This window comes from Xenopus tropicalis, chromosome 3 (assembly GCF_000004195.4).
Source record: "Xenopus tropicalis strain Nigerian chromosome 3, UCB_Xtro_10.0, whole genome shotgun sequence".
NCBI classification, from domain to species: Eukaryota; Metazoa; Chordata; class Amphibia; order Anura; family Pipidae; genus Xenopus; species Xenopus tropicalis.
This window is the reverse complement of record NC_030679.2, coordinates 86295187-86320725: the sequence shown is the minus strand read 5'-3', so window position 1 is coordinate 86320725 and position 25539 is coordinate 86295187. Positions and strand designations below refer to the sequence as shown.

At 36.5% G+C, this 25539-nt stretch overlaps 1 protein-coding gene across 1 annotated transcript in view; it reads right to left on the bottom strand.

Moving 5' to 3' along the window:
• exoc4 (exocyst complex component 4) overlaps positions 1 to 25539 on the bottom strand; it is a 238876-nt gene that overhangs the window by 18142 nt on the left and 195195 nt on the right. The window contains exons 14-18 of the mRNA XM_004913052.4: positions 23776 to 23931; positions 19442 to 19620; positions 6242 to 6383; positions 3706 to 3884; positions 1965 to 2124 (exon numbers count right to left, since the gene is read on the bottom strand). Of these exons, the coding sequence (XP_004913109.2) occupies positions 1965 to 2124; positions 3706 to 3884; positions 6242 to 6383; positions 19442 to 19620; positions 23776 to 23931 (816 nt within the window). The remainder of the gene's footprint in view (positions 1 to 1964; positions 2125 to 3705; positions 3885 to 6241; positions 6384 to 19441; positions 19621 to 23775; positions 23932 to 25539) is intronic.

The window sequence follows — 25539 nt, the reverse complement described above, 5'->3', positions numbered from 1 at the left end:
ATGAAAACATATCAAAGTCATTAAAATATAATGTACAGTTGTAAAAGTTCTGTGTTTGCCTCAGAAACCCTACTATAGTTTACATAAAATACCCTGATGTGTAGCCACGGGGGCAGCCATTCAACATTGAAAAAAGGAGAAAAGGCACAGGTTACATAGCAGATAACACATGAAACACCATTATTTTCTACAGGACTTATCTTATATGTTATTTACTATGTAACCTGTGCCTTTTCTCCTTTTCAATCGCTGCCACCATGGCCACACAGCAGGGTATTTATATAAACTATAGTAGAGTTTCTAAAGCCAACAGATCAGTCTTACCAGTGCAGGGCAACAGTACATTATATTATATATATTATATATATATAACTTTTATAGTTTGGTGTTACTGTTCCTTTAATGTTACCACCTTCCTAGTCCTTTGTCAGTCTAATGTAATGGATTAACAGCTTGTCTTTACAGTAATGAGTAGTAAGCCCATCAGGGATGGACTCAAGGTTAAAAAAAACCATTTTTGATACTGATCCTTCCCAAACACACTCCCAAACAGCATTTTGAATTTCCACCCTTCCCATGCTTTTCATTATTTTGCCTATTTACTAATGTATAACATTGCATGGGGTTTCTATGTAAAGAAAAATAAAAGACAATAAAAAAAAACCATAATGCTTAAGTCTAGTATTTAGAAAACTATCAAAGGATTTGCTTTACTATAACATCCAGAGCCATGAATCACTTTCTGGTTGTAATCAGTTTAAAGGCAATATCTTGTGTTCATTCTGAAGTACTTCATGTATTGCTTGTTGTATTAATACATGGCAGATCAGTATTGTATTTCTGACCGGCACTAATAGGCTTGCACATGTTTATTTCCATTCATCTTATTAAATCACAGGTACTAGTGGTTTTACGTTGCATTATAACCCTTTTATAACATCATGTTAAATTCAAATTATTTACAGGTATCTCTGTTTAATTATCAGTGTCACAATTGTTTGAAAGGGCCTTAAAGGAGAAGGAAAGGCATTTCCTTCTATAAAACACTTTAAGGCTCACTTACGCCAGGGTATTCAGTTGTTTCTGCAGTTGCCCCAATTAATATATACTGCTTGTGTTTGGCAGCACTATTTTTTGGAGGGGAGAGGAACATAGACATTCACCTTTCCATCCCCTACCTTTCTTCTAACTTGCACATCATTCAGATGCAAGGTGCAGAGCATAGCTAGACCCTAGGAAGTAGTGAGCCTTAAAAAAGCACTAAGGGGCTTGCTCTTGAATCCCTTAGTGCTCTTGCAGTACTACCGGGGGCCTTGGTGAATGAAAGACCCCTTCTGTCTACAATGGAAGTAAAGAAGAGAGAAGCTTCTTAAAACAGCACAATAGTGCTGGGATTAAAGTCTGCTACACATTGTTTCTTGCAGGAAGGGCCCTCATTACACATTGGGGCCTATTTATTATGCTGTGCAAAATGAAATAGGCAGAAAAAAAAGTGAATTTATCAGGTGTGTTTTATCTTGTGCAGTCCAAACGCCAGATTTGACGCTGTTATTTTCGGCTGAAGTCACTGTAAGAAAAAAATGCGTAACAAATGGTGCTTACGCGGCAAAGTCTGGTGATGTGTGACAAATTTTGTTGCTGTTATTTACACTGCATAATATATCTGCTCTTTACTGTATCGGTTTGTCTGTATGCTAGTTAGTATGTACCCTTATGAACTTCTTGGCTTGTCAGGAGGCTGTGTTTTCCTACAGAAGCCTAAAGAGAAGAAGCAGAAAGCAACTCACCCTACCCCAGTGAAAGCTGCACATATTTACATAACTTAGAAATCTTTCTATTCACTGAGAAGCTATTAGTTTTTTTTACCAAACAATTATTATAAAGTGCAGCCAGTCTCTACAGGGTAGGGGTGGGCGGTAGAGCATGCATTTAAGTTACAGAAAGGTTAAAAGATCTTATTTCACCTTGCAAAGTCCAGATCTGCCTCTCGGGACATAGTGATGTTTGTAAGGTTCTGCTGGAGGACAAAGATATTCCTGCACATCTTCTTGATACCAGACTCACTGATACGCTTGAAGTACTGAGCACCATTAATCAGGATGCAAGAAATTAGATGACCTAGTCCTGCAAGAAAAGGGAAAATGTGTTTATCAAGGAGGTCTAAACACTTACAATGCAAGAAACAAGCCCTCTGGGATCAGTTAAAGTTTACTAATTATCATTAGGTGTTTGAAAATGCATGGCAGGCTTGCAATAAATATATAAATATGAACTGACATTTAGGATCCGATAAATATTTCTCACTTATTCGTTTTACATATAAAATACTTTGCAATATTATTTTTAACCTATTTATGGTTATATTGAATGTTATTAAAGGGCACCTATCATTGTTGTCAGGTTGTTGGAAACAAAACTATTTTTGCCAGAAAATGCCCCTAGTGAGCACTATGCTGTCAACACCAAGTGGGAGCTCCCACTGCGGGCGGCCATACTAGGGCACAAGCATGCATATAAGGAGCAAGTGTCCCTGCTCACTCATTATGTGCATGTGTGTGACACAGAATCGGTCTGTCAACTGTCTATACTATTAATGTTATAAAACATAGACAGATTTTTTTTGTATACTGTAGTAATGGTCACTATATGCCTCTCTTAGGGGGAACCATGGCATTATATGCTTTCACTTTGGTGCCACTTGTGCCAGTAGTAAGATATAGCTGTGGATGTGGTCAGACTATAGCACCTTAAGCAAGTATGAAACATCAAGCAAACCATATACAAATATAAAATATATTTAATTGGCAGATAGTTGCCTTAAAGATTACAGCATTATTCCAGTAGGTTTGATCTCCTGAAACCCTTACATACCATTACAACTAATGTGTGAATGTTACATATGTGTATATGTCCCTTTATCTAAGTAGTTAACACATTATACTTATTGCCAAACATACAGGTTAAACATACAGGTTAAACATGCAGGTTACTGCATTCTTTATCAAGAAGGAATAACACTGCTTGCTATAATCTCTTGTCCTTCTATGGATGAATAAGGGCAATGACACACAGAGCTACTTGTAGCAAGCTACTTGTCACGACTACAAAATAGACAATACTGATAATTGTCTTTACGTGTGTTTTTCAGTATTGTCTGTGGTAGGGTATTTTTTGGTATTTGTAGCCGTGGCAAGTAGCACCATGTGTCATAAGAGATGCTCCCAGATAGGTTGCAGCTTCTAAAGTACAGATTACCTCTAGGATAGCTAAAACTGTTTCCCAACAAAGTCTTCTCAAACTGATACTTTACTGCTCACGGTACTGCCATTTAAATTAATTTATGTATAAATCTTTAACCTAAAGCTTTTATGTATAAGCTTTGACCAGCATATAGCTTTGAACCTAGAATTTACTATGGTAGGCACAATTCTAAACAGTCAATACCTTGTATACAATGTGTAGAACAATTTCTCCCTCAAAGAATTTTGCTTTACAGTTGTATTTATGAGCAAATGTTTAACTTTTTCAGTTGTCGTAAATGTTCAGATTCGTTACAGAGTGTCCATCCTCACACCCTCTCTGCTACAGCACCAGTGCAGATAAAATAAGTGGCTGGAGACAGCAGGCCTGGAGGCATGGAGCACCAAAAACTTACTACCCATAACAAATATACTCCCAGCCTTTCTTTACAGTGAGCATTATTACCTTCAAAAATGTACTGGAACTTGTGCTGCTGAAGACTGGCACCCATTGCCTCTTCGATGCCACTAATGTCTTTGTTGAGACGAACTATCAGGGGGTCATAGTCCATGCTTTCCACATTGGCAACAATGGCATAATTTCCTTGCTTGGCTAAGGGAATGAGATAATGAAAGCAATGAACTCTGTAAAAGAAAGGATAGGATATGTTGTTTATTAAACATGATACATTAATAATGACCAATATGTCAGTTGTTCATGTTGTTTAAATATATTACATCAGCTTTACCTTTGAAAAAAGGAGTTTTGGTAAAAGTTTTCTGGAAATACTATTCTCAGTGGCTAAGCAAAATTCAGGGAGGCTGTTATGGACTTAGAGCTGGAGGTCACATTTCCCATAACCCCAGCCATGTCACTTCGACAGATTTTAATTCACTTTCACTGAGTTTCTCAAAGATCACCTGAAAAATATTGCTTGTGATTGATGCTTTCAATGTACCTTGTGCTTCCTCTGGTAATTTCTAGAGGCAAGACAGAAAACTTTCTTATAAATGCTTGACCCTAAAGGTTGCAAAGGGAAATGCCAAATGTCTCTCAGCCTGGCACAGTACATTTAGGCTTCTTGAATGCTATTGTAGGTGAGCTTTTCAGAGACCTTACTATTACAGAAAATTTGCAATGTAAATGTTATTATAAAAATAAAGGAAGTTTGCCACATACAGCATTTTCATAACATACAATAACAGTTAGAACAAACCCCATGTGTGCTTTTCAGGTGAGTGTAAACATTTAAAGTAATTCCCAATGAAAGCATTCCCATGTCACAGTATTTTTGTTTTTTAGGTGCTGATGAACATGGAAAGCAAAACACCTATAGACTGGAACATGCAGCTTGTTCTGTTGCCCTAATCGTCCACTTCTTCATTTGAATTTAAGACTTTATTGGGTGGGTTTTTTTTTCTTGTTTTTCCATTTTAGGATGTCTCCTTATTACAGCATTGAGGGTTAACCCTTATGTGAGTGTGTGCATATGTATGTTGACCATACAAGTGACGATTTTAGCGCCCTTTCAGACCATTTTAGTAGCTTATTAGACTATGTATGGAGTCAAAGAACTAGTCTGTTGATGTGGTCATCTCCCAGTGGGTCTGCACATGGTCTTAGATCCAATAGTTGGCTTAGCATGTGGGTGGCCAAGTGGGGCACTAATTCTTTCAAAACATATAGCCTATAAATGATAAGAATGTTTATTTTTTTCTAATTACTACCTTTCTTTGTATCAGAATGTATTCGTGTCTGTAATGAGCAGTCTGCTCTATGGTTACAGTAACTTTCTCCTGCTGGATTAGAACCCAAGGCTTTATGCTATATTTCTTCTGGTCTTACCTCTAGACTACAGACACAGTTTGCAGGCTCCACAGTCTATTGCCCCTGCAAGACTTCTCTCGGGTTTCTGCCTGTCTATGGAACTCTCTGCCTCAAGCCATCAGACTCTTCCCTTCCTTGCAAACACTCCATAAAGACCCTTCTGTTTAGGAAAACTTATTCAATCTATCTTGATTGTTTAGATATAAACCTATCATAAATAATCAAGTGCTTCCATATTTTTTATGTTTCAAATATACCCTAACCATTTAGATTGTAAGCTCTTGTGAGTAGGGCCCCCAAACCTATGTTAACTCTGTAAACCTTGCTTGTTGTAAATTATTTTAGGACCCTTGTTTGTTATATATTAATGTAAAGCACTGCATAACTTGCTGGCTCAATATAAAAAAATGATGAACCTTTAGAAGATGATAAATCTTGCAGAAGTAACTATACAGTGAAAGTGCTGTCCCTACCTTGATTTTCTTGTTGTGGTGCTTTACCTGGTTCCCTTTCATTCTCTCTCTCATTTTCTCTCTTATTCTCTGTCATTCTCTCTCTCCCTCTCGAGTTCTCTTTCTCTCCCTCTCGTGTTCTCTCTCCTCTCTCTCTCTAATATTCTCTCATTCTCTCCCTTGTGTTCTCTCCTTCTTTCTCTCGAGTAAATAATGTACCCCCAGTCACTTTTGTAAAATATAGGGATATCATAAGTCACCGAGAAGTTTTATGACCATATAAAAGCATGAAGCCAAAGGTGAAAAGGGATGTACAGCCTGAAGAGAATGCCACATATGGGTTCTTCTTGGGTTTGGTTTGCCTTAGGTAACACACTTTTTATAAAAGGACATCCAAAATACAGGGGTCTGACATAGCATCTGAAAAACATTCATTTAAATCTCAATTGTAGCCCTTCAAAGGTTAGAACACAGAAAATTGTATATAATTAATACAAAAACTGCACTGTAAATGGATACATTAAATATATACATACAATCTGAGATTAATGTATCCATTTAAGTTGCAGAAGGTTTATGTTTTAATTAAATAACATGGTAACAAAGGTAAACCTGAAGAATCTGAATTAACTTAGTTAACTCTTATTTAAATGTATACAGCAAACACACCTTTGCTTCTTTTATAAATTCTTAAGCTAATGATATTAAATGAAAAAACCAACCTGACTTCCAAGTGCAGGACCAGAAGACAGCGGTCCGACATGTCCTGAAATGACTTTGCCAGCTCACTTAAGGTTTGTAAGATCAGTTCAGAAACAACTGGAATATCCACACTTGCAATGCTGTCTGAGCCAGGGGACATTGCTATAAAGGAACAAAAGCAAATGCCATCATTGAAAACTTCTCTAAAATCCTTAAAGAAGAACTTTGCTCCAGGTCTTGGAGCTTATGGCAACCAATCAGTAGTTTCATTTCTCTAAGAGAGAAAAGGCCAGGGAAGAGTGTTTAGGCTAATGGCACACAGGGCATTTTGGCTGCCACTGTCACTTGGCGATGTTAAATAACTTGTTGTAACTGAACAAATAGCATATAAATAATATTTATACTTGCTTTTATTTTAGTCATAAGAAAAGAAAGAATTAACTGCATTAGCACCAATCTCAGAACATAAAGAAAGTAACTGGATGACCAAATTAGTTCTAAATGTAAATTTACTAACAATATTATTGTAGCTCACAGCTCTGGTAGAGAACTACTATAACATTATTTAACAACCTATTTTCAGTATTTGTCAGTTTGATGCTACCAATAAATGGGCAGTAACACTGTAATATACAAAATACTGTCACTCAAATAAACCTTTCATTTAATTATAAATAAAACGGTGAAATCAGGAAAACTCCAGAACTGATAGAAGAATGCCTGGGATCTTTTATTATAATGCAGTCGCTATGCAAGGCAGTAAGTTGGTGGATGTGGCATTCTAATTTGACTTCTAACATATATATCATCCAATATTGCTACACTAGTTAAAATGGTGTCCTCAGCAAATCCCATGTTAGTGGACTGTAATCAAGAAATGTTTATATTTTGCACGAAACAGAACTGAACAAGAAATACAAGATGGACCCATACGACAGATTTAGGGAGAGGACTGAAAGAGAAGAGGATGAGCTAGTTGTCTCTCTTGTCTAGGCACAAAAAACTTTGTATGAAAGGGTGGGCTGTCACTGTGCTGTAAGCACACTTCATAAAGCTGTAATGGAATACTGTCAGCCCACAAATGTATCTATAATAGGGCAACAAAATACAATGGCACTGCACTCATATCTTGAAAATTACAACAAAAAGCCACAGCATCTCTTCACACCCAGTTTATTTAACTTTGCACACTAATGTTCCTAGGTTAAAAAATCAAGACTTGCTCAGGGGGTAAAGCCATTAAAATGAAAAGCTTCTTAGACACACAATGACAACAAGGAAGATGTACTATGTATATGTACCATTATGTATCATAGTAAAAAAAAATCCCAGTAGTGTCAATTTGCACTTTGGTGTAGTTAGCATTTAACTGTGCTGAATTTTGATTGCATGCACAAACCCATGGGTGTCCATAAATGTAAAGGTTTTACAGAAGTGTTGGAGAAAGTGCATAAAGAAGCAGTTTGTCAGGAAGTAAAAGTTTTCATGTTCATTCTAAAGTATACACAAAGAAGACCCAGAAAATTCCACCAGCGAAGATTTATTACACACAATTGTATGTGCTAGATGCTGGGAGTTGCAAGGTCTGGATAATCACAGGATAAATTTGCCTGCCATAGATGTTGATTTTCTGTCACTAGGAAGAAAATAAGAGTTTATTTATTGAATCAATGTAACTGTAAGAATTCATAGAACTGAAGTCAAAACACAACCATAACTTTTAGCTGGCATCTAACCAAGGCAAGCAAAGACCCTGATACAAAACCCTACATAAAGTATAATGGTGGCTATAAATACATGCAACACCAATTGCCACAGTAATGAACATTTATCACTAGTAATTCATTAATTAAAGAGCCATTTGGCCCTCAGCAAGCCATAAGCTATAAATATAGGGATCAAGGCGACATTTTCTTTTTCTGAGCATCAAGATTAATTTATTACAGTATGTAAACTACTGTCGGAGTAGGATAGGGAGCAAATGTTTGTTTTTAATTAGAGATGTATTTGAGGCAAACTTTACCCAGAATGATTTCAGAGTTCTACTATACTGTGATTCACAATTCATTGTATTTAAATAATAATTAGGTTTGTTAGAAAATAATACATTCAAGTAAAATAAGAACCTACAGGCACACAGTATATATATATATATATATATATATATATATATATATATATATATATATATATATATATATATATATATATATATATATATATATATATACAGCATTCAAAATATCTGGAATTTGTTATTAGGTAATATTTTTTCAATAAAATAAATTAGGAAGAGTAGTATTCAGGCCCAAGAAACACAGAGAAAAAGAATGTGCCACCAATAAAACTCAAATTCTTTTTATCATATAAATCATTTTTATTACTATCTAAAGCCATAACAGTTAAGAGCAATGTCCAACATAATGCTTTTTTGCTCATGGGAGATCATCTCTCCCACAAGCAACACAGTATGTGCTTTATATGTGGCATAATCGCAGAAAAAATGTGGCAGAATGATTTCATAATTAAGCCTGATATAGCTGTATATAAAGTGTGGCGACTTCCATTCTTCTTTATTAAAAGATATTTTCAGAGATGCGATTTCCAGTGGTCAGTAAACGCTACGTTTGACATTGCCCTAAGAAATTTAAATCTTCAAATCATTTCGATGAGATACAGGTACACTTGTCACATTCTTATAAATAATCTTCAGAGAAAATAAAATAATGATCTTACGATAAAGCTGCAACACCAGGTTATTAATACTAGGTGACTGTTAAAGCCACAGCAAAGTGTGCTTCATTATTCTAGTTTGGGTTAGGTTTATAAAGGTGGTAAAAAAAAAGTTAACATGGGTTTAGGATTCATTGCAAATTATCATCTGTAAGATTTGAAGCCTCTTTAGTAAGGATACAAAAGTCCCAGGATAAGTATATCTTCTCATATCCTTATCAACAAGCAATTTGATATCTAACACCAAAGATCTACATTCATTTTTATTTAAACTTTTTGATCCATCCTGTTTTACCAGGCCTTTGTCTGAACTGCTTCCACCATATGCTTAAACATAGTCCAGTTCACCAGATCTGCATCCTGTAAATTTGTAAATAGAGCAGGGCCAAGCTTATTGTGTTATCTGTTTGTTAAAAGATTCTACTACTTATGGTTGCTTAAAAAATGTTTAGTCACTTAAAGAATGTTTCGTTCCACTTTGTATTGTCTAAAGGAAATTATGAAATGGTTTTAAAAAATTACCAACGAGCCATGAATATCTGTATTCTAGGCAAAGTTACCAGGAGACAAAGTTGGCACATGCAGAGGATTAAATGCAGACATCATTTACGAGTTCATATTTACTTGCACAATATATAACTATACATTAACAAATAAGTACAAATATTGAATTCATCTTCACTCTTTTTCTTTGTTGTTTTGCACCAATTTATAAATTGGCTCCTTATTTTTGCCAAGTGTTTTCCAGCGTAGTACCGTTGTCCTGGGCTCTGATTTCAGTTGTAGTACTAATATTATAATTTTATTAAATATCAAAATTATTCAGATGTAGCATTAGCAAGAATATCCCGAAGTTTGCTTGTAGGTTAGACTGGTAGATAATACGAAACAATGCGACTGCAGGTATTTGCCTCTAATAAGCAAAATTCTGAGAGTATAATTGTATAGTAATCCTAGATATTTTAGCTGATATAGCTGTAAAATGTGTCTTTTTTTTTTATTTTATTCTCAGACAAATATTTTAATGCTGTTTCTAATCAAGGGTTTTTTAATGATGTGACCTAAGATTGCTAATAGGATTGGACTGTTTGAGAGACTAAACCAGAGCCAGTATGATAAACCGATGCTACTTTATTATATTAGAACTGGACCATATGCTTTTGATGACATTGCTCTAGATCAGTGCAGGGAACTGGCAAGCCTAAAAATGCACTGGCTCACACTACCACCAAGTGAACCAATCATATATGTGATGTCATTTTACAGGACTGGGAAAAATGCTGCAGTAGGAGGCCAGCAAAGTGGTATTGCCGGATTGTCATAGATCTAAGCCATATGATATTCAATGAAAATCTTCAGCGTTTTAAATATATTCTTCTACTGGTGCTGTACCCTGCATTTCTATTTACGGATCCAGTTGGACACAGTGTGATGTGCACCATATTTTTTGAACTTTATAAGTTTGGAGAGTGCGGAGAATGTCAAAGAACACACCCCCTAAATGGCCTGCCTGCCCAGCACAGATAAGACAGAATCTATTGCAGAACACTATTATCACACATGGAAATGTAAGTGCAACACATGCTTTAATTCATTATTTGGGCAATTTGTTAATTTATTTAGCTCAGATATCTTTAACCATACCAATGTTATATAGAGGCTTATTTTACATTTGGTTTGCGATTACCAGAACTATAATTTTGCTTCTAAGGTTTTTATGGTCTGTACTGGATTTGATCTCTTTGGTTTTAATGGATATTCAAGAAAGTGTGATCTTTAACCCTTAATAGTTTTTTTAGATTTGTATTATAAGGCATGTCACACAGTGTTGTGTATATTTAAACATATAAAACTACATTTGTTCTTTATTACCTTCTCTGGAGCTGGTTAAGGCTACCTTTAAGTGGAATGGATTGTTTGATTGCTTGGTGGGGTTTAGTAGAGGCATGGCAGGAGGATACATCTACTAAACCTTGACTGACTGTTGTTGTGACCTTGTTTAAACCTTGTACCGAGCACCCTTCTTTTAGTAAAGTTCAACTAATTGAAGTGGGCACACACTACTACCATCTGCCTAAAATGTAATCAGACAAGCAGCAGGGAGAGGTGTATTACGGATTCTATTAGATAAGATCAGTGAAAAGCAGCATCTACCATCAGCTCAGTAAACAGTGATGATGGAGAGAGTTCAGACTGTCATGCGTGATAAAGAGCTGGCTAAACACTCTATTAGTTTTTCATTTACCGAATTAATGTTCTTTATGGGCTGTGTGTGCCGGCTGCTTAATGAATTGTCTTGTTAAAACTGCCTGCGGTGCTGTTGGGCTGTCTGTGCTTGCAGGCATAAATTAAGACAAGAAATGAGCCATCCTGGAGAGGACATAAACTTCTCTGGAAGTGCTTTTTGTTCTCCCATGATTGTGGTACTTATGAAAGAAAAAGATTATCAGGAATATATGAAAGAACAATGTGGTTTCAGAGGAACGTTCTCAACTTGGTGAAAGTGAATGAATGATGTGCCAATACCCAAAACACTACTAGGCCTTAGTAACAAAAGTGCAAATCTTCCAGCAAAAAAGAAACCCAGGAACCGAACCATATCTAGCTGGTATCAGTCTGCTAAAGCTAGAATCACAAAAGTGATGCCTAATTGGATGCTAAAGGCAACTGCACACAAGTCTGGGAACATCCCCTAACAGTTTCCTATTCATAGAAATGGAAAGTGCCGGATCTACCTAGCATGAAAACCATCACCTGGCTCTTTCAGCCTTTTGGAGTAAGAAAGTCTTTAAGCAGAGCAACCAAAACACTGCTGTATCTTAAAAAAATCAGTATGCATATACAAACATTAGGACCATACATTTGATGTGTTTCGTGGCGTCATGCCACTTTCTCAAAACCTGCAGCCAGTAGGCTGGCGATGGTGTGTGTGTATAGTTTCTTTCTATTTCAACCCACTTTGTCAGTGGTGTCGGGGAAAACCACCCCGGCACACATTTCACCTGGGCCGCTAGATAAAAGTAATATATGTCTGGGACTGCCAAGCCTCCCTGTTCCTTGGTAGCTGTTAATATTCTGAATGCCACTCTATGCCTTTTCTGTCCTCTGCCAGGACTTCAAATAGCTTGCTATAATTAAACTGGTATATAGAGTTATAGTTTTTTAGGTATATTGACCCCTAAATACTTGATAGTTTCAGTCTTCCATTGATACTGAAAGTTTAATTGTAGTAATTTTATTTGATGGGAAGGGCTTCAGATTTTGAATTGTTACTTTTGTAACCAAAGAGGCAAAGAGGAGGGGTGACAAGGGGCACTGTCTTGTGCCATTCTTTATGTTATGTATGCAGACTGTATTCGAATTCTAAATTTGTTTGAATTCTAAAGTTTAAGGTAACAATTTTTAGGGTTAATCTGCCCATGCACTTTAAAATTTGCTTGTTTGATGAGGTCACCAAATTGGAAGGCACTTATGTGCAGGGCCAAACCGGGCTGACCCAATCCATTGATCGGACCACACCAACATGCAGAAGTGATCTATGCCTGACAGGATTTTAAATCTGCCTAATATCTGTTCAGGGGGTTGATGGGAAGGGAACACACAGGGCAGGGAGGCTGCTTACCATAAAAACAGGAATAATACATCTTTATGAAGAGAGAAATCAGTTTAGGGCTGTTTATTATACAGGTATGGCATCTATTATGTATAATCCTTGTCATTTGGGATTTCCCTGATTGCCTTTGGTATGGATCACTAAAAAGATTAAAGGAACAGTAACACCAAAAAATGAAAGTGTATAAAAATAATTAATATATTATGTACTATTGCCCTGCACTGGTAAAAGTTGTGTGTTTGCTTCATAAACACTACTACAGTTTATATAAATACCCTGCTGTGTAGCCATGGGGGCAGCCATTTAAATTGAAAAAAGGAGAAAAGGCACAGGTTACTAAGCAGATAACAGATAAGTAGCCTAGATTCCCATTGTATTCTACACAGTTATCTGTTATCTTCTTATGTAACCTGTGCCTTTTCTCCTTTTTCAATTTAAATGGCTGCCCCCATGGCTACACAACAGCTATTTCTATTTACTACAGTAGTCTTTATGAAGCAAACACACAACTTTTAACAGTGCAGGGCAACAGTACATTATATTTTAATTATTTTAAAACATTTTTATTTTTTAGTGTTACTGTTCCTTTAACTCAATAAAAACCATCAACAATAGGGAACTGTTTTATTATTACAGAGAAAAAGGAAATCAATAAAAAAATAAAATAGTTTAAAAGAAATAGAAAATGGCATTCCCATATTTCAGAGCATTTTTTGGATAATGTATTTCTAGATAATAAATTCCATACCTGTACTTTCTTAAAAATTACATGTTCTGTAATGGCAGTGCAAAATGCATTTTAACACTTTTTCTGCCAGTCAGTTTTGATTACAGGGACACACTGGTTGCCAAACACATGTTCACCATATATTATATTATTTATATATTAACATATATAAAAATATTACATATTTAAATGTTTGAATAGTACGTAACTATAAATACATACATATATTAATACATTTATTTATTTTTTTAGAGATAAAAATCCCGTAAAAGGATTTTTACCACACAATAAAAACCTATATTTTACAAAGAAAATGCACATGGTAAATTCTGCTGAGTTTAAAACATACTAAAAATAAACTTTTACAAGCAAATATAGCAATTTTATTTTACAGAAAAAAATCCTTATATTATTCCAGTAAACTTCTGGGTAAACTGATACCATTTATTCAAACAGTACCTACAGTCCCAAAAAATGTTTAACTTCTGGAGACACCAAAATGTAAAGCTAATTGTAATTGGTGATATTCCAGCCCCACAAACTCACTGGGCAAAAAACAGCAAGCATGCCACCAAAAATACTTATTTCTATAAAGTGCAAAAATTCAAAATAGGTAAATCTTTATTTAGATAAAAACACCTAACCACAAATCTTTGCCAAAATGAGTGGTTTTACAAAAATCTGCCATCACAACATCACCGGGAAGGGCATTCCCCAACCTCACTGCCTTCACCGTGAAAAACCACTTACGCTGCTTCAAATGAAAGTTCCATTCTTCTAATCTAAAGTGGTGACCTCTAGCATGCTGATACTTTTTTTTGGAAAAAATAAACACCCCCTATCTGCCTATAATCCCCTCTAATGTACTTGTAAAGAGTAATCATGTCCCCTCGCAAGCGCCTCTTTTCCAGAGAAAACAACCCCAACCTTGACAGTCTAACCTCATAGCTTAAATCTTCCATCCCCTTAACCAGTTTAGTTGCACGTCTCTGCACTCTCTCCAGCTCATTAATATCCTTCTTAAGGACTGGAGCCCAAAACTGCACCACATACTCAAGGTGAGGCCTTACCAGGGACCTATAAAGAGGCAAAATTATTTTTCTGAATTAGACAATTTGTTATCTATAAAAATCCCCAGATCCTTCTCAGTTAAAGGTTACCTTCAACACACTACCATTTAGTGTATAATTCATGTTTATATTATTTCTACCAAAGTGCATAACTTTGCACTTGTCAACATTGAACCTAATTTTCCAGTTTGCTGCCCAGTTTTCCAATTTTGTCAAATCGCTCTGCAAAGCGGCAGCATCCTGCATGGAACTTATAGTTTTGCACAATTTAGTGTCATCAGCAATAATAGAAACAGTACTGTGCCCACCTCAAGGTCATTAATAAACAAGTTAAAAAGCAAAGGACCATAGACAGGCATAACACATTGCCTGGGATTTCAGTAAAAAAAAAAAAAAAAAAAGGTAGTAGTAAGTAACCCCCCCACCCCACAAATACATACATTTTCAGAAGTCACTAATTATAAATCATTAAAAAATAACGAACAAAATAATATTTAATACAGGTATGGGATCCCTTATCCGGAAACCCGTTATACGGAAAGCTCTGAATTATGGAAAGCCCGGCTCCTCTATTTTAATCAAATAATTTCAAATTTTAAAACTGATTTCCTTTTCATCTGTAGTAATAAAACAGTACCTTGTAACTAATCCCAACTAAGATATAAATAATCATTATTGGATACAAAACAATCCTGTTAGGTTTAATTAACGTTTTATTGATTTTTTAGTAGACAAGGTATAGAGATCCAAATTACGGAAAGACCCCTTATCCAGAATACCCTTGGTCCCAAGCATTCTGGATAATGGGTCCTATACCTGTACACTCCTGAAATGGAAAAAAATGCAATTTGCAGCATCTTTTCTACCAAGTGCTATTAGGTAACAACATAAAAAAAAAATTCTAAAAATGAATGCCAGGGGTCTTTTGAATACTTTCATAACACATATGCATATGATCACCCAACATGTGGCATGTAGAGTCCCCAAAATATGAAAAGTAGATCTGAATTTCTATGGCTGACATTTTAGCCTCTGCAGTAAACACACTTTATATGTGTGAAAATGCAACACAGAATACAATTTGTGCTGCCTTTTACACAGCAGATTGCTACGTTAAAGCCATAAAGCTATAAATCTGAAAAGCAGCTGTGAAGTTGCAAGTAAAATCTGTGTAAAAATCTGTCCAAGTCTAAGCAAATTGCAGTAAATTGCATAGAAACTGGTGTGGAGAGTTGTGTCTCCATACAAGTATTTTAACACCATAGAAGTATAAATTTTGGCTTCATTGTCATAACTGTAGTGTGACATTTGCACTTTTAAGAATAAGGCACCCTCTAAGAGATTTAACAAACAAAATTCTATGCCAAAGGAGAATTTGTGTCTATTAGCAAAGTAAATGTACATGTTGCAAATGTGCTGTGGTTTTTGACTTTTTGTCTCTCGATCAGTTTAATAATGTGTACTAGTAGAAATGAGTGCCCTTTGGGCAATCACGTTTTTTTGTCTGGTTGCACAATGACTAATCCTGTGCTAACCTGAGTCACTCGGAGTGCATTGAAGTGGGCTGCAACTTTAGCGTAGAGAATGTGCATGCACTTAAAGTTGGGATATGGACGATAAGAGACTTAGTAACATGCAGACTACAATTTCTTTTTACTTGTGCACCAAGTTCGTAATATATGTAAGAATATGTGTTATTAGATAAGAATACCACCTGCTAAAGGCAAAGTAGCCCCTCTCCGGGAATAAAGGATTACTGAGTCTTAAGTGGCCAAGCAAGCAAATCTCTTCTGGTTTGGCCACCTGCATGCTGGTCCAAATTGGGCATATCTGACCAATGGCCTGGGAGTACTTTAGGTTCAGAGTACAAGTTTTTACCTGATGGGATTATTAAATCTGCATGACAGATATCTAATCCATATTTAGCCAGGTATCAGTTGGGCAGGCAGTCCTGAAGGCCCCATACACAGGCCAAGTCACCAGCTTTTCTCAGTCCTTGTATGGCCAATTTAGAGCTGGCTATGCAATGGACGAAAGTGGCTTCTAACTCAGGCACTCCAGAATGGGTAAGCAGGTTTGTAGCCTGTGTATAGGGCCAAAACTATTGCCTGCCTGTCTTGTTTGGATCCTGTAATGCAGGGATCCCCAACCTTTTTTACCCGCGAGCCACATTCAAATGTAAAAAGAGTTGGGGAGCAACACAAGCATGAAAAATGTTCACAAGGGTACCAAATAAGGCCTGTGATTGGATATTTAGTAGCTCCTATGTGGACTGACATCCTAAATAAGCCTCTTTTTGGAAGTACAACTGGGTTTTATGCAACCAAAACTTGCCTCCAATCCAGGAATTCAAAAATAAGCACCTGCTTTGAGGCCACAGGGAGCAACATCCAAGGGGTTGGGGAGCAACATGTTGCTCACGAACCACTGGTTGGGGATCACTGCTGTAATGAGAGGACTGCATTAGCTCATTGTTGTCTGTTGTGATCCTACTGTCGGACAATCAAATTAGGCAAAGATCTGCTTTGACAAAAAAGCGGATGTATCTGTATATAACAAATTTTAAACACACTTTAGGATAGACTCAGAATGACTTCACTGAAAATAGTTGAGAGCCTTGTGTACCAGGACATATACAGGCAAAAGTTCCAGCTATATTTCAAGATTAAATAACTGATACAGTTTCCCCCTGCACATTCTTTCATTAAACCATATATTCTGTTTTCAGGTAAAAAAATAAATATTTTGTTATTCTGATAATAATATGACTCACCTTCTCCTCCTTAGCACCCCCTACCTGTTTTCTCACATTTCCAGACCAAAATGCCAAAGGCCGATGTGATGAATAATGCATTTATTTATACATAAGCCCCATACCTACTCTGGTCATTATAGGTGCTAACACCTACAAAGTTATTGCCCATTATTTGTATTTACTGATACATTTACCTAGTAAATAAAAAAAGTCCCCATCAGTCAATGCAAGATACAAAAAACATTCACATTAGTGATCTGTGGGTTTGGAAACAATTAGTTACTTTTAAATGATAAACATCTGGATCAGAATGGACTTTGTAAAACTGGGCATCAGTAATTTACAGAGCTTTACAAAGCATCGCTGAAACATTCATAAGAGAATTATGGCATTTTTAATCACTAAATGTAAGCGTGAAAAAAGGAACAGAGAGTTTGTATTCCTTTAAAACACAAGAGTAGAAGAAAATGACTTGTCACACCTGACTGCTCCGGTAATACAAAATCCAATTGTGAGTGAGGGGAGATAAGAGGAGAGAAGTGGAAGGGCCATCAAATCAGCAAACACTAAGTAATGAACAGCACTGCCACTGTCTGCCATGATAAAACACTCCATTAGCCTCGCTGCTTTTAAATGAGTGATAATTGTGGCACCTCAGCAGCAGAAGGTGATTGAATTTTTATCTCTTGCTTAGCGTCTTTGCAAGCTGACCAAGAGTCAGAGATGTCCCCAGCTCTCTGCATTATACACAGTGTGTGTCCTCTGCGTAATTCTGATAGTTCCACAGAGGCACCAAGCTTACTGCTTTGCAGTTACTGAAATGAACAATGTGTTTTCTGCAAATAGGTTAATTATCTTTTTGTAAAGGCTCTGTCCTCAATATAAACATTATAATTCCCTGAATGTAAGCAATACCAAGCATAGCAAATTGCTCTACAAAGAGCACTTTCTGGGAATGTAAACTGTTAAACTATACCTGCAGGTATGGATCCTAAATTACCTACCCACACAACTGCCAATTATATAAAAGTCCCCCTTTTCTTGCACAACCTTATGTCTCCTGAGGGATGTCACATAATCTTATAAAATTAAGATATATTGGTCATTTTTGTGATGCATGCAGAACATTATGTCTCTGAATATTTGTATTTCTAGATTAGTAGGAATTGACATGTTCTTTTTTATTGTTAAAATTATAGAACGAGCCAATTGCTAGAAATCTCATTCTAACTTCTAGCAATCCAATCAGTTTGGTGGTAGATAACCAGTTGGATCAGGGCAAGGGGGGCATCAACATAATTTGGTGAAATGCTATTGAGCATAAAGAGGAGTTATATTTTCACTCATTATCAGTGCTCCTAGATTTATTCCCATGTTGTTTTAGTAAGCAAAGTTAATTTTATTAAAAATTAAAGTCTGCACTTACCCAAAAGTGCCTTTGCAATTCACCCTCTAAAGTAGGGTTCCCAATACTTTTTTACCTGTGAGCCACATTTAACTGTAAGAATATTTAGGGAGCAACACAAACATGTGTAATCTCATCAAGTTTTAGGTTTGGCTTCGCCATTGGATGACTCCATACCCCTCTCAAACTGAATCCAGCTAAAACAATGCTCATTGTATTTTCATCCAAACCTGGCCAGGTTCGGATTGGGATTTAAAATAAGACCTGGCATTTCAAACACACAGGCCCAAACAGCCCTTTAGGCATTTGCTAGAATCTGCATATTGCCAATCTAGGCCTGAGGCATCACCATTAACCCTGTAGATTTAGCACATTGCCTGGGCCTTTCTCCCCTACAATCAATCTTAAAGGAGAACTAAACCATAAAAATGAATATGGCTAGTATATACTGAACTTATTGAAGCAGCCTAAAGGCTCACCACCTCTATAGTAGTAATGATTCAGTACTTCAAATTTGTCACATGGGGTCACCATACTTGAATCTGTTAAAAGAGTCAGCGACACTCAGCTCAGTGTGCTCTGAGCAGCTATTGAGAATCTAAGCTTGAGGATTGTTGCAAATTATCAAGCAGAAAATTAGGTTGGTCTATTATTGAGCTGATTATTAATTATCATAGGTGTATAGCAATCTACTTATCTGACAGTAAAGCTCATGTTGTTACTTGTCCCAATCGAGTGTTGTAAAAATGAATTAGCAAGGATGAGTGTAGCAGATTCTAGTAGGGGGTTTATGACTATCATGCATAAGTTATATACTAATTAGATTTATATTATAAAAAACTTCTTTGCATTTTTAAATATAATGTTCTAAATGATGCTTCAACTACATTCTTCTAATGGGAAAACACAATACTTACTCTGTGAACTTGGAAAACTGGCAATAGCTGCTTTTAGCCTTCCAGCCAACCACTCCAGGCTCTCATGTAAATTTGCCAATGCTTTCAGGTCACTGACATCCCCCATGATCTCCGCCTGTGGGATGAGTTTATCACCAAGGTTCCCAATCAAAACTTCAGATTCTTTGGCAAAAGCAGCTCTGCAGTGAAATATAAATATCACATTTAGTAGTCATTCCAACATGTTTAGCATGGCCAAATGATCACATTACAATGAAGGGGATTAGAAAACTGAAAGTGAGGACCACATCAACAAGCAGACATGGTCCTCGATCCAACGAAAAATCCTGTCCAATAGACATCTGGTCAATTAGCGGCCAGATATCGTTAGGGGAAGCCCTTCGGAGGGCCCCATACACAGGCAGATAAGCAGTTGAGTTTGTCTTGAGTACCTGAATCGGCAGCTGAAATCTTCCAGTGTATGGCCACCTTTAGTAGAAAGTCAGTATACTCAAGATTTGTAATGGTATTAGACATTAGAAGTGCATGCTACTAGCAGCTAGTACACTAAATGATATCAAAACAAGCTTGAAAAATTGAAAATTAAACCTTGCTATGATCTCAGCTGATCTCTGCTATGAGCTAGCCAATAAAGTTATCACCTTTTCAAAATTAATGTAACATTTTAGAAGTGTTACCTAGCACATAATACAGGTATGGGACCCATTATCCAGAATGCTCGGGACCTGGGGTTTTCCAGATAAGGGGTCTTTCTCTAATTCTGATCTCCTACCTAGAGTCTGCTAAAAAAAAAAAAAAAATTTAAACAGTAATTAAACCCAATAGGATTGTTTTGGCTCCAATAAGGATTAATTATATCTTAGTTGGGATCAAGTACAAGGTACTGTTTTATTACTACAGAGAAAAAGGAAATCACTTTAAAAATGTGAATTATTTGATTAAAATTGAATCTATGGGAGACGGGCTTTCCGTAATTCGGAGCTTTCTGGATAATGGGTTTCCAGATAAGGGGTCTAATACCTGTACTAAAATCCTTTATTATACTTCATGGTACTCTTATTAACATTACCCCAATAGTTGCTAGAGCAACCAGTAATCTACTACAAGTCTGAAAATGAAAGCATAGTAGGCCTAAGTAATTGCCTTGTGCACCTATGTTTTTAAAATCAGCATATTTCAAGACCATGTAAAATGAAACCAAAGAATACAAACAATTGAAAGAAAAAAAACAATTCAGTTAATTAGGTTTGGGTGATCAGCAACCTCATTTAATGTAAAGGGTAGACTTTGAAATAACGTAACCAGACTTTTTTTTTGTCGCTTTGGTATTACTGCTAGAAGAACCAATATGTTCTCTGCCTTGTATACTCATCCATTCTTACTGGATCAGTTACTCTAGGAGAGAAAGATGATAATTGTTGGAAAACACATAAAAATGTCTGCATTGTAAAACTGAGTGTAACAGATTGCAACTTTACAGGCACGCAAGGATGATAAAACTGCCTGTTAACTCACAGCTGGGTGCTCCCAACAAAAGCTAGAAAAAACTAAAGGGAAAACTGAGTCAGAAATATACCATTCATATTACTTTAGATGTATAGAAATGTATGTTAGTGGATGCAAAGCATAATTATGGACAAAGCTACCGTGTTGCTTTTAGCACAAAAGCTTATGATTTTTTTTGGTAAAATGTTGCATCCAAAAATGATGGGGATGGTCAAGCACATTGCTCTCTATTATAGTCAATAAGAAGTGTCAAGTGAGAGGTATCACATAAAAACCTACTCTTCTTTGTTATTAAATAATAATTTCCCCCATTTGTTACACATATCACTTCCCACTGACCATAATTGTAGGGTATCTGCTGAAGTTCTCTTTATATTGTTAATGTGACTACAGATCCTTGATAGAGGTAGTTAAACTGTTTGGAAATCTAGAGGGGTTGATTTACTAAGATAGGTGCAAAATTGCACCAGTGCATGAGGCTCAGTGCTCTATTTTGCTAACTAGTAGTATTTGCTGATTAGTTGCTATTGGAAACGGCCTTTTCTAACTTTGTACAGTAATTAAGCCCTATTCTGTGTTCTCATCCGATGCCAGGAATTAGTAACAGAACAGAGCACCTATCTTTATTTATAAACTCGAATCCCCAAAGGGCCAGATTTCAGTAAGCTAATACTTAACTTTACCCAGCACCTGTTCACACTCTACAGTTGTAGGCAATATATTAATTTATGCAAATGTAATCTATTTTTGCTTCACATATAAAATACCATATTGATAATGCTAAACATGAGCTTGCCTTCATTTACTGACTGTACAATGTGTTCCACACTATGCCAACTTACTGTCCCTGTGCAGAGTTCAGCTGCACGGTCATTTGCTATGCTTCTTACATCTCTTCCTCTTCTGTTCTCTTACATCAAAGTCAGGCCTGCTAATAATAAATGTTCTTCTAGGGTTGGCATATCTGTTTAGTTAATGAAAATGAGAGGTAACCTTTATATGACTTGAAGGACACGAAGTGCCAAACAGTCCTAAGGGCTTTAAAAACTAATTAAACGAAGAAAATCTGGCCAGTGTTCCTTTCCCTGCCCTGCCGAGCTGAATGTGCTTATTATGCTGAAACCGTGGCAGCTTACCTAGCTAGGGCGATGGGTGTTGACTCATGCATCTCAGGTCTTTAAACTCTGAGCATAAAATCCTTAAGTAAGTTTTCGAGTGATCAGATACATACCACAGATCAAGTCACAGAATAAGACATTGGGCGATTTCAATTTCATGGATATATAAGTAAGTTTTTGCTTGAGTATTTGGTTGAGGATTTGGAAGCATGAAGATATTAGAAGCAGACATTTCTATGCATATTTATTTAATATGCATGTTTCATTTCTGGAAAAAGCAAGTGTTCAAATACCCATGGAATATTTTAAATATCATAATGTAATACAGGTATAGCCGGCACCTTTCGTTCCCTATGGAATAAGAAATGAGAGCCTTCAGTTCACACCATACTACAACGGCCCTGACAAATATCACAATTATTTTTTATTTAGGTCCTGCAGATTATCATTATTTTGACAAATTAAAGAGGTGGTTCACCTTTGTAATAACATTTATATATGGCTTACTTGTGCCAAAAGAAGCATTTTTACAATATACATGCATTACCAAAAATTAAGCATTTTGGAGCTTTTCACCTTGCTAATTCCCAGTGAACCACAATAACCTTTCCAAAGACTATGCAATGCAAGTGGATCGCCAACACCATTTCTCAGTCCACCTTAGCGGGGCTTTCGTCATACTTTTGTTGGTTGGGCGCAGACTGCTGCATTTCCCCATGCCTATTCTGTCATATACTGTATGTGCCAAATCATTGGACCACTTCAGCGATTGCAGCAGGTTGTGCCCAAACTGCTTGTGATGGAAGCCCCTTTTAGTTAGCAAGGTGAATATCTCCTAAACTCTTAATTTTTGGTAATGCATATAATGCTTCTTTTGGCAAGGAAAAGACATATAAATTGTATTACAAAGGTGAACCACCCCTTTAATGGATTATGGTGATAATAGTCTACTCTTCTAAATATTTATGCACCAAATTCAGGAGATCTGCGTTTTCATAAAGTGTATTATTTGTAAAAAGAAAGAATATTCCTATAGATGTTGTAGAACGGGCATTTTACTGTGTCTTAACAATGGTTCGGTTCCCCAACAAAACATACATTGTCGGCCCAAACACAGACACACATATAAACACTCAGAGACACACACACTGGACTGGATGAAAACTCCATCATAAATTTAGCTACAAACCTTGCTCAATTGCTACATTTTCCATCCATAGGAAAAAGTGTTAAAACCTTATAAAAACCTATGCTTTATCACTAGGAGAAATAAACATGGTAGTATGTACCTTTAAAACTCAATTATTTAAATCCCAATAACCTTCCCTCAACTGATATCTTAGGAACAATAAATAATAATATGTAATGTGACAATAAAAAAAAATGCAATTTTTTGACAGTATCCTTAAAGTAGTTGGTGGAAGCACCATGATTAGCAGTTATAGCTGTGAATGTGTTACAAACAATTTCATGAAGCAAGATTTCTCAGAATTTCTTATACTTTTTTTTTCTACCAGATTATTTAATGTTCTTTGGCAGTGTTAACTCTGAATACTTTAAAATGTTTTATGTATTTTTATAACAAGACAGTAGCCCTCTACCAACATATTTATGTGCAGTGTTACTAATTCACATCAGACAGTATAACAGTATTAATATAACAGTCAGTTATAAATTCTACTGTCAGTAATGCAGAAGTCATTGACATACCGTACAAAATCTTCCTCCTCTTCTCTCTTAGGACGTAACTGTTTAGGCTGAGCCATGTTTAGCCAGTTGGGAAGAGACTTTAAAAGCCTTGTGATGTCATCATCCTTGGCCCATGAAGCACTTATGACCATCTTTTCCTCAGACTGAACTACTGTCCTATAAAAGAACAGAAAATACAGAGAAAGAAAATAAAGGTTCTGTGCACTGTGTTCTTCTGCAGAAAAATGCTTTAATTTAAAAAAAAAAATTGTTATTGGCCATAAAAAATTATGGATACAATACAACAATTTTGTGGAGGGAAATTCTCTACCACTCTCTAGATCAGTGATCTCCAACCAATGGCTTATGAGCAACATGTTGCTTACCACCCCCCTTTGATGTTGCTTCCATTGACCTAAAAGTAGGTGCCCATTTTTTATTTTCTGACTTGGAGGCAAGTTTTGGAAGCACAGATACAGTGTTTTAATTCAAGCAGAGTCTCCTGCAGACTAGCAGTCCACATGGGTCTACCAAATAGCCAATCCCAATCCTGATTTGGTATCTCCAAATAATTTTTCATGTTTGTGTGGCTTTCCAACACTTATTTGCTTCTGAACATAGCTCGCAAGTAAAAAAGGTAATTGATTCATCCTCTAGAGTAGGGATCCCCAACCTTTTTTACCTGTGAGGTACACTCAAATGTAAAATAAGTTGGAGTGCAACACAAACATGAAAAGGTTCCTTGGGTGCCTGTCAGGAACACGCCACTCTCAGACGTGTATGACACAGGGACGGGGCAACAAGGGGATACACTCAGTCACCTTTCACACAGGTAAGACTAACATCAAGCACCCCCAAACACACCACCGTCCCAAATAACTATTCTCTGCCACCATCTATCATTAACAGGCGATAGAAACCTAATACACATATATATCCCACACAAACTTTCTTACTCCAGTTAGGGTTAGTTTCCACTAATTTAACAGCACACTAGCAGCCACAGGGTTAAAATTACAGTCAAACACACCCCCATGCTAGCAGCCCACTAGTTAATTAGTATCTACACAGAACTTGCCCTCTACTCAATATACATACAAATAAGCAGTTACTACATTTAGGCCCGAGCATTTATACAAGGTACGTGGGGATCTATGTAGAGCCAAAGGACAGAACTTATTACATTTTATATTTAATATTACAAAGGTAAACAGTGCAAAAAAGGTTTTACAAAAAGAGACATATACATACAAAACAGTAAATAAAATAAAAGGGAATAAAAAACACAGAGAAACCCTAAGTACGTTACCGAGTTATCTTTTGTGTCCTCCTGAGGTAAGAGTTTGGAAAATTGAGCCCACAATCCAACAGAACTTGGAACCTCAAAATATGAGCTAGCTAGTACCTGGGTCTGTGCCCTTTTTATCCTCCTGCTGGGACCCTCCCTCATTACCGTATGAATGAGGGGGGAGTGTCCAGGAACTTGTCAAATGACCCCCCCTGTAGAGAGCTGCACTTCTCATGCCAGTTTCTTGTCATATAATATTGGTACTTGCCAGTACCCAATATTATTATGAAAGTAGGGGATTGTTTTAACCCATATGTGGGTGATCAAAATGATACCAAACATGAGGGGTGTTTCATGTCCCAGTCCCCCAGAAACTATCCCTCCTAACTGGTGGGTATAGGAAGTCCCTGTTGGTATCATTGGGAAGCATGGGGCCTCCTCATAAACCATATATGATTTATGAGGATGTGAACCCTAAAGCAAAGGAGATATGGATC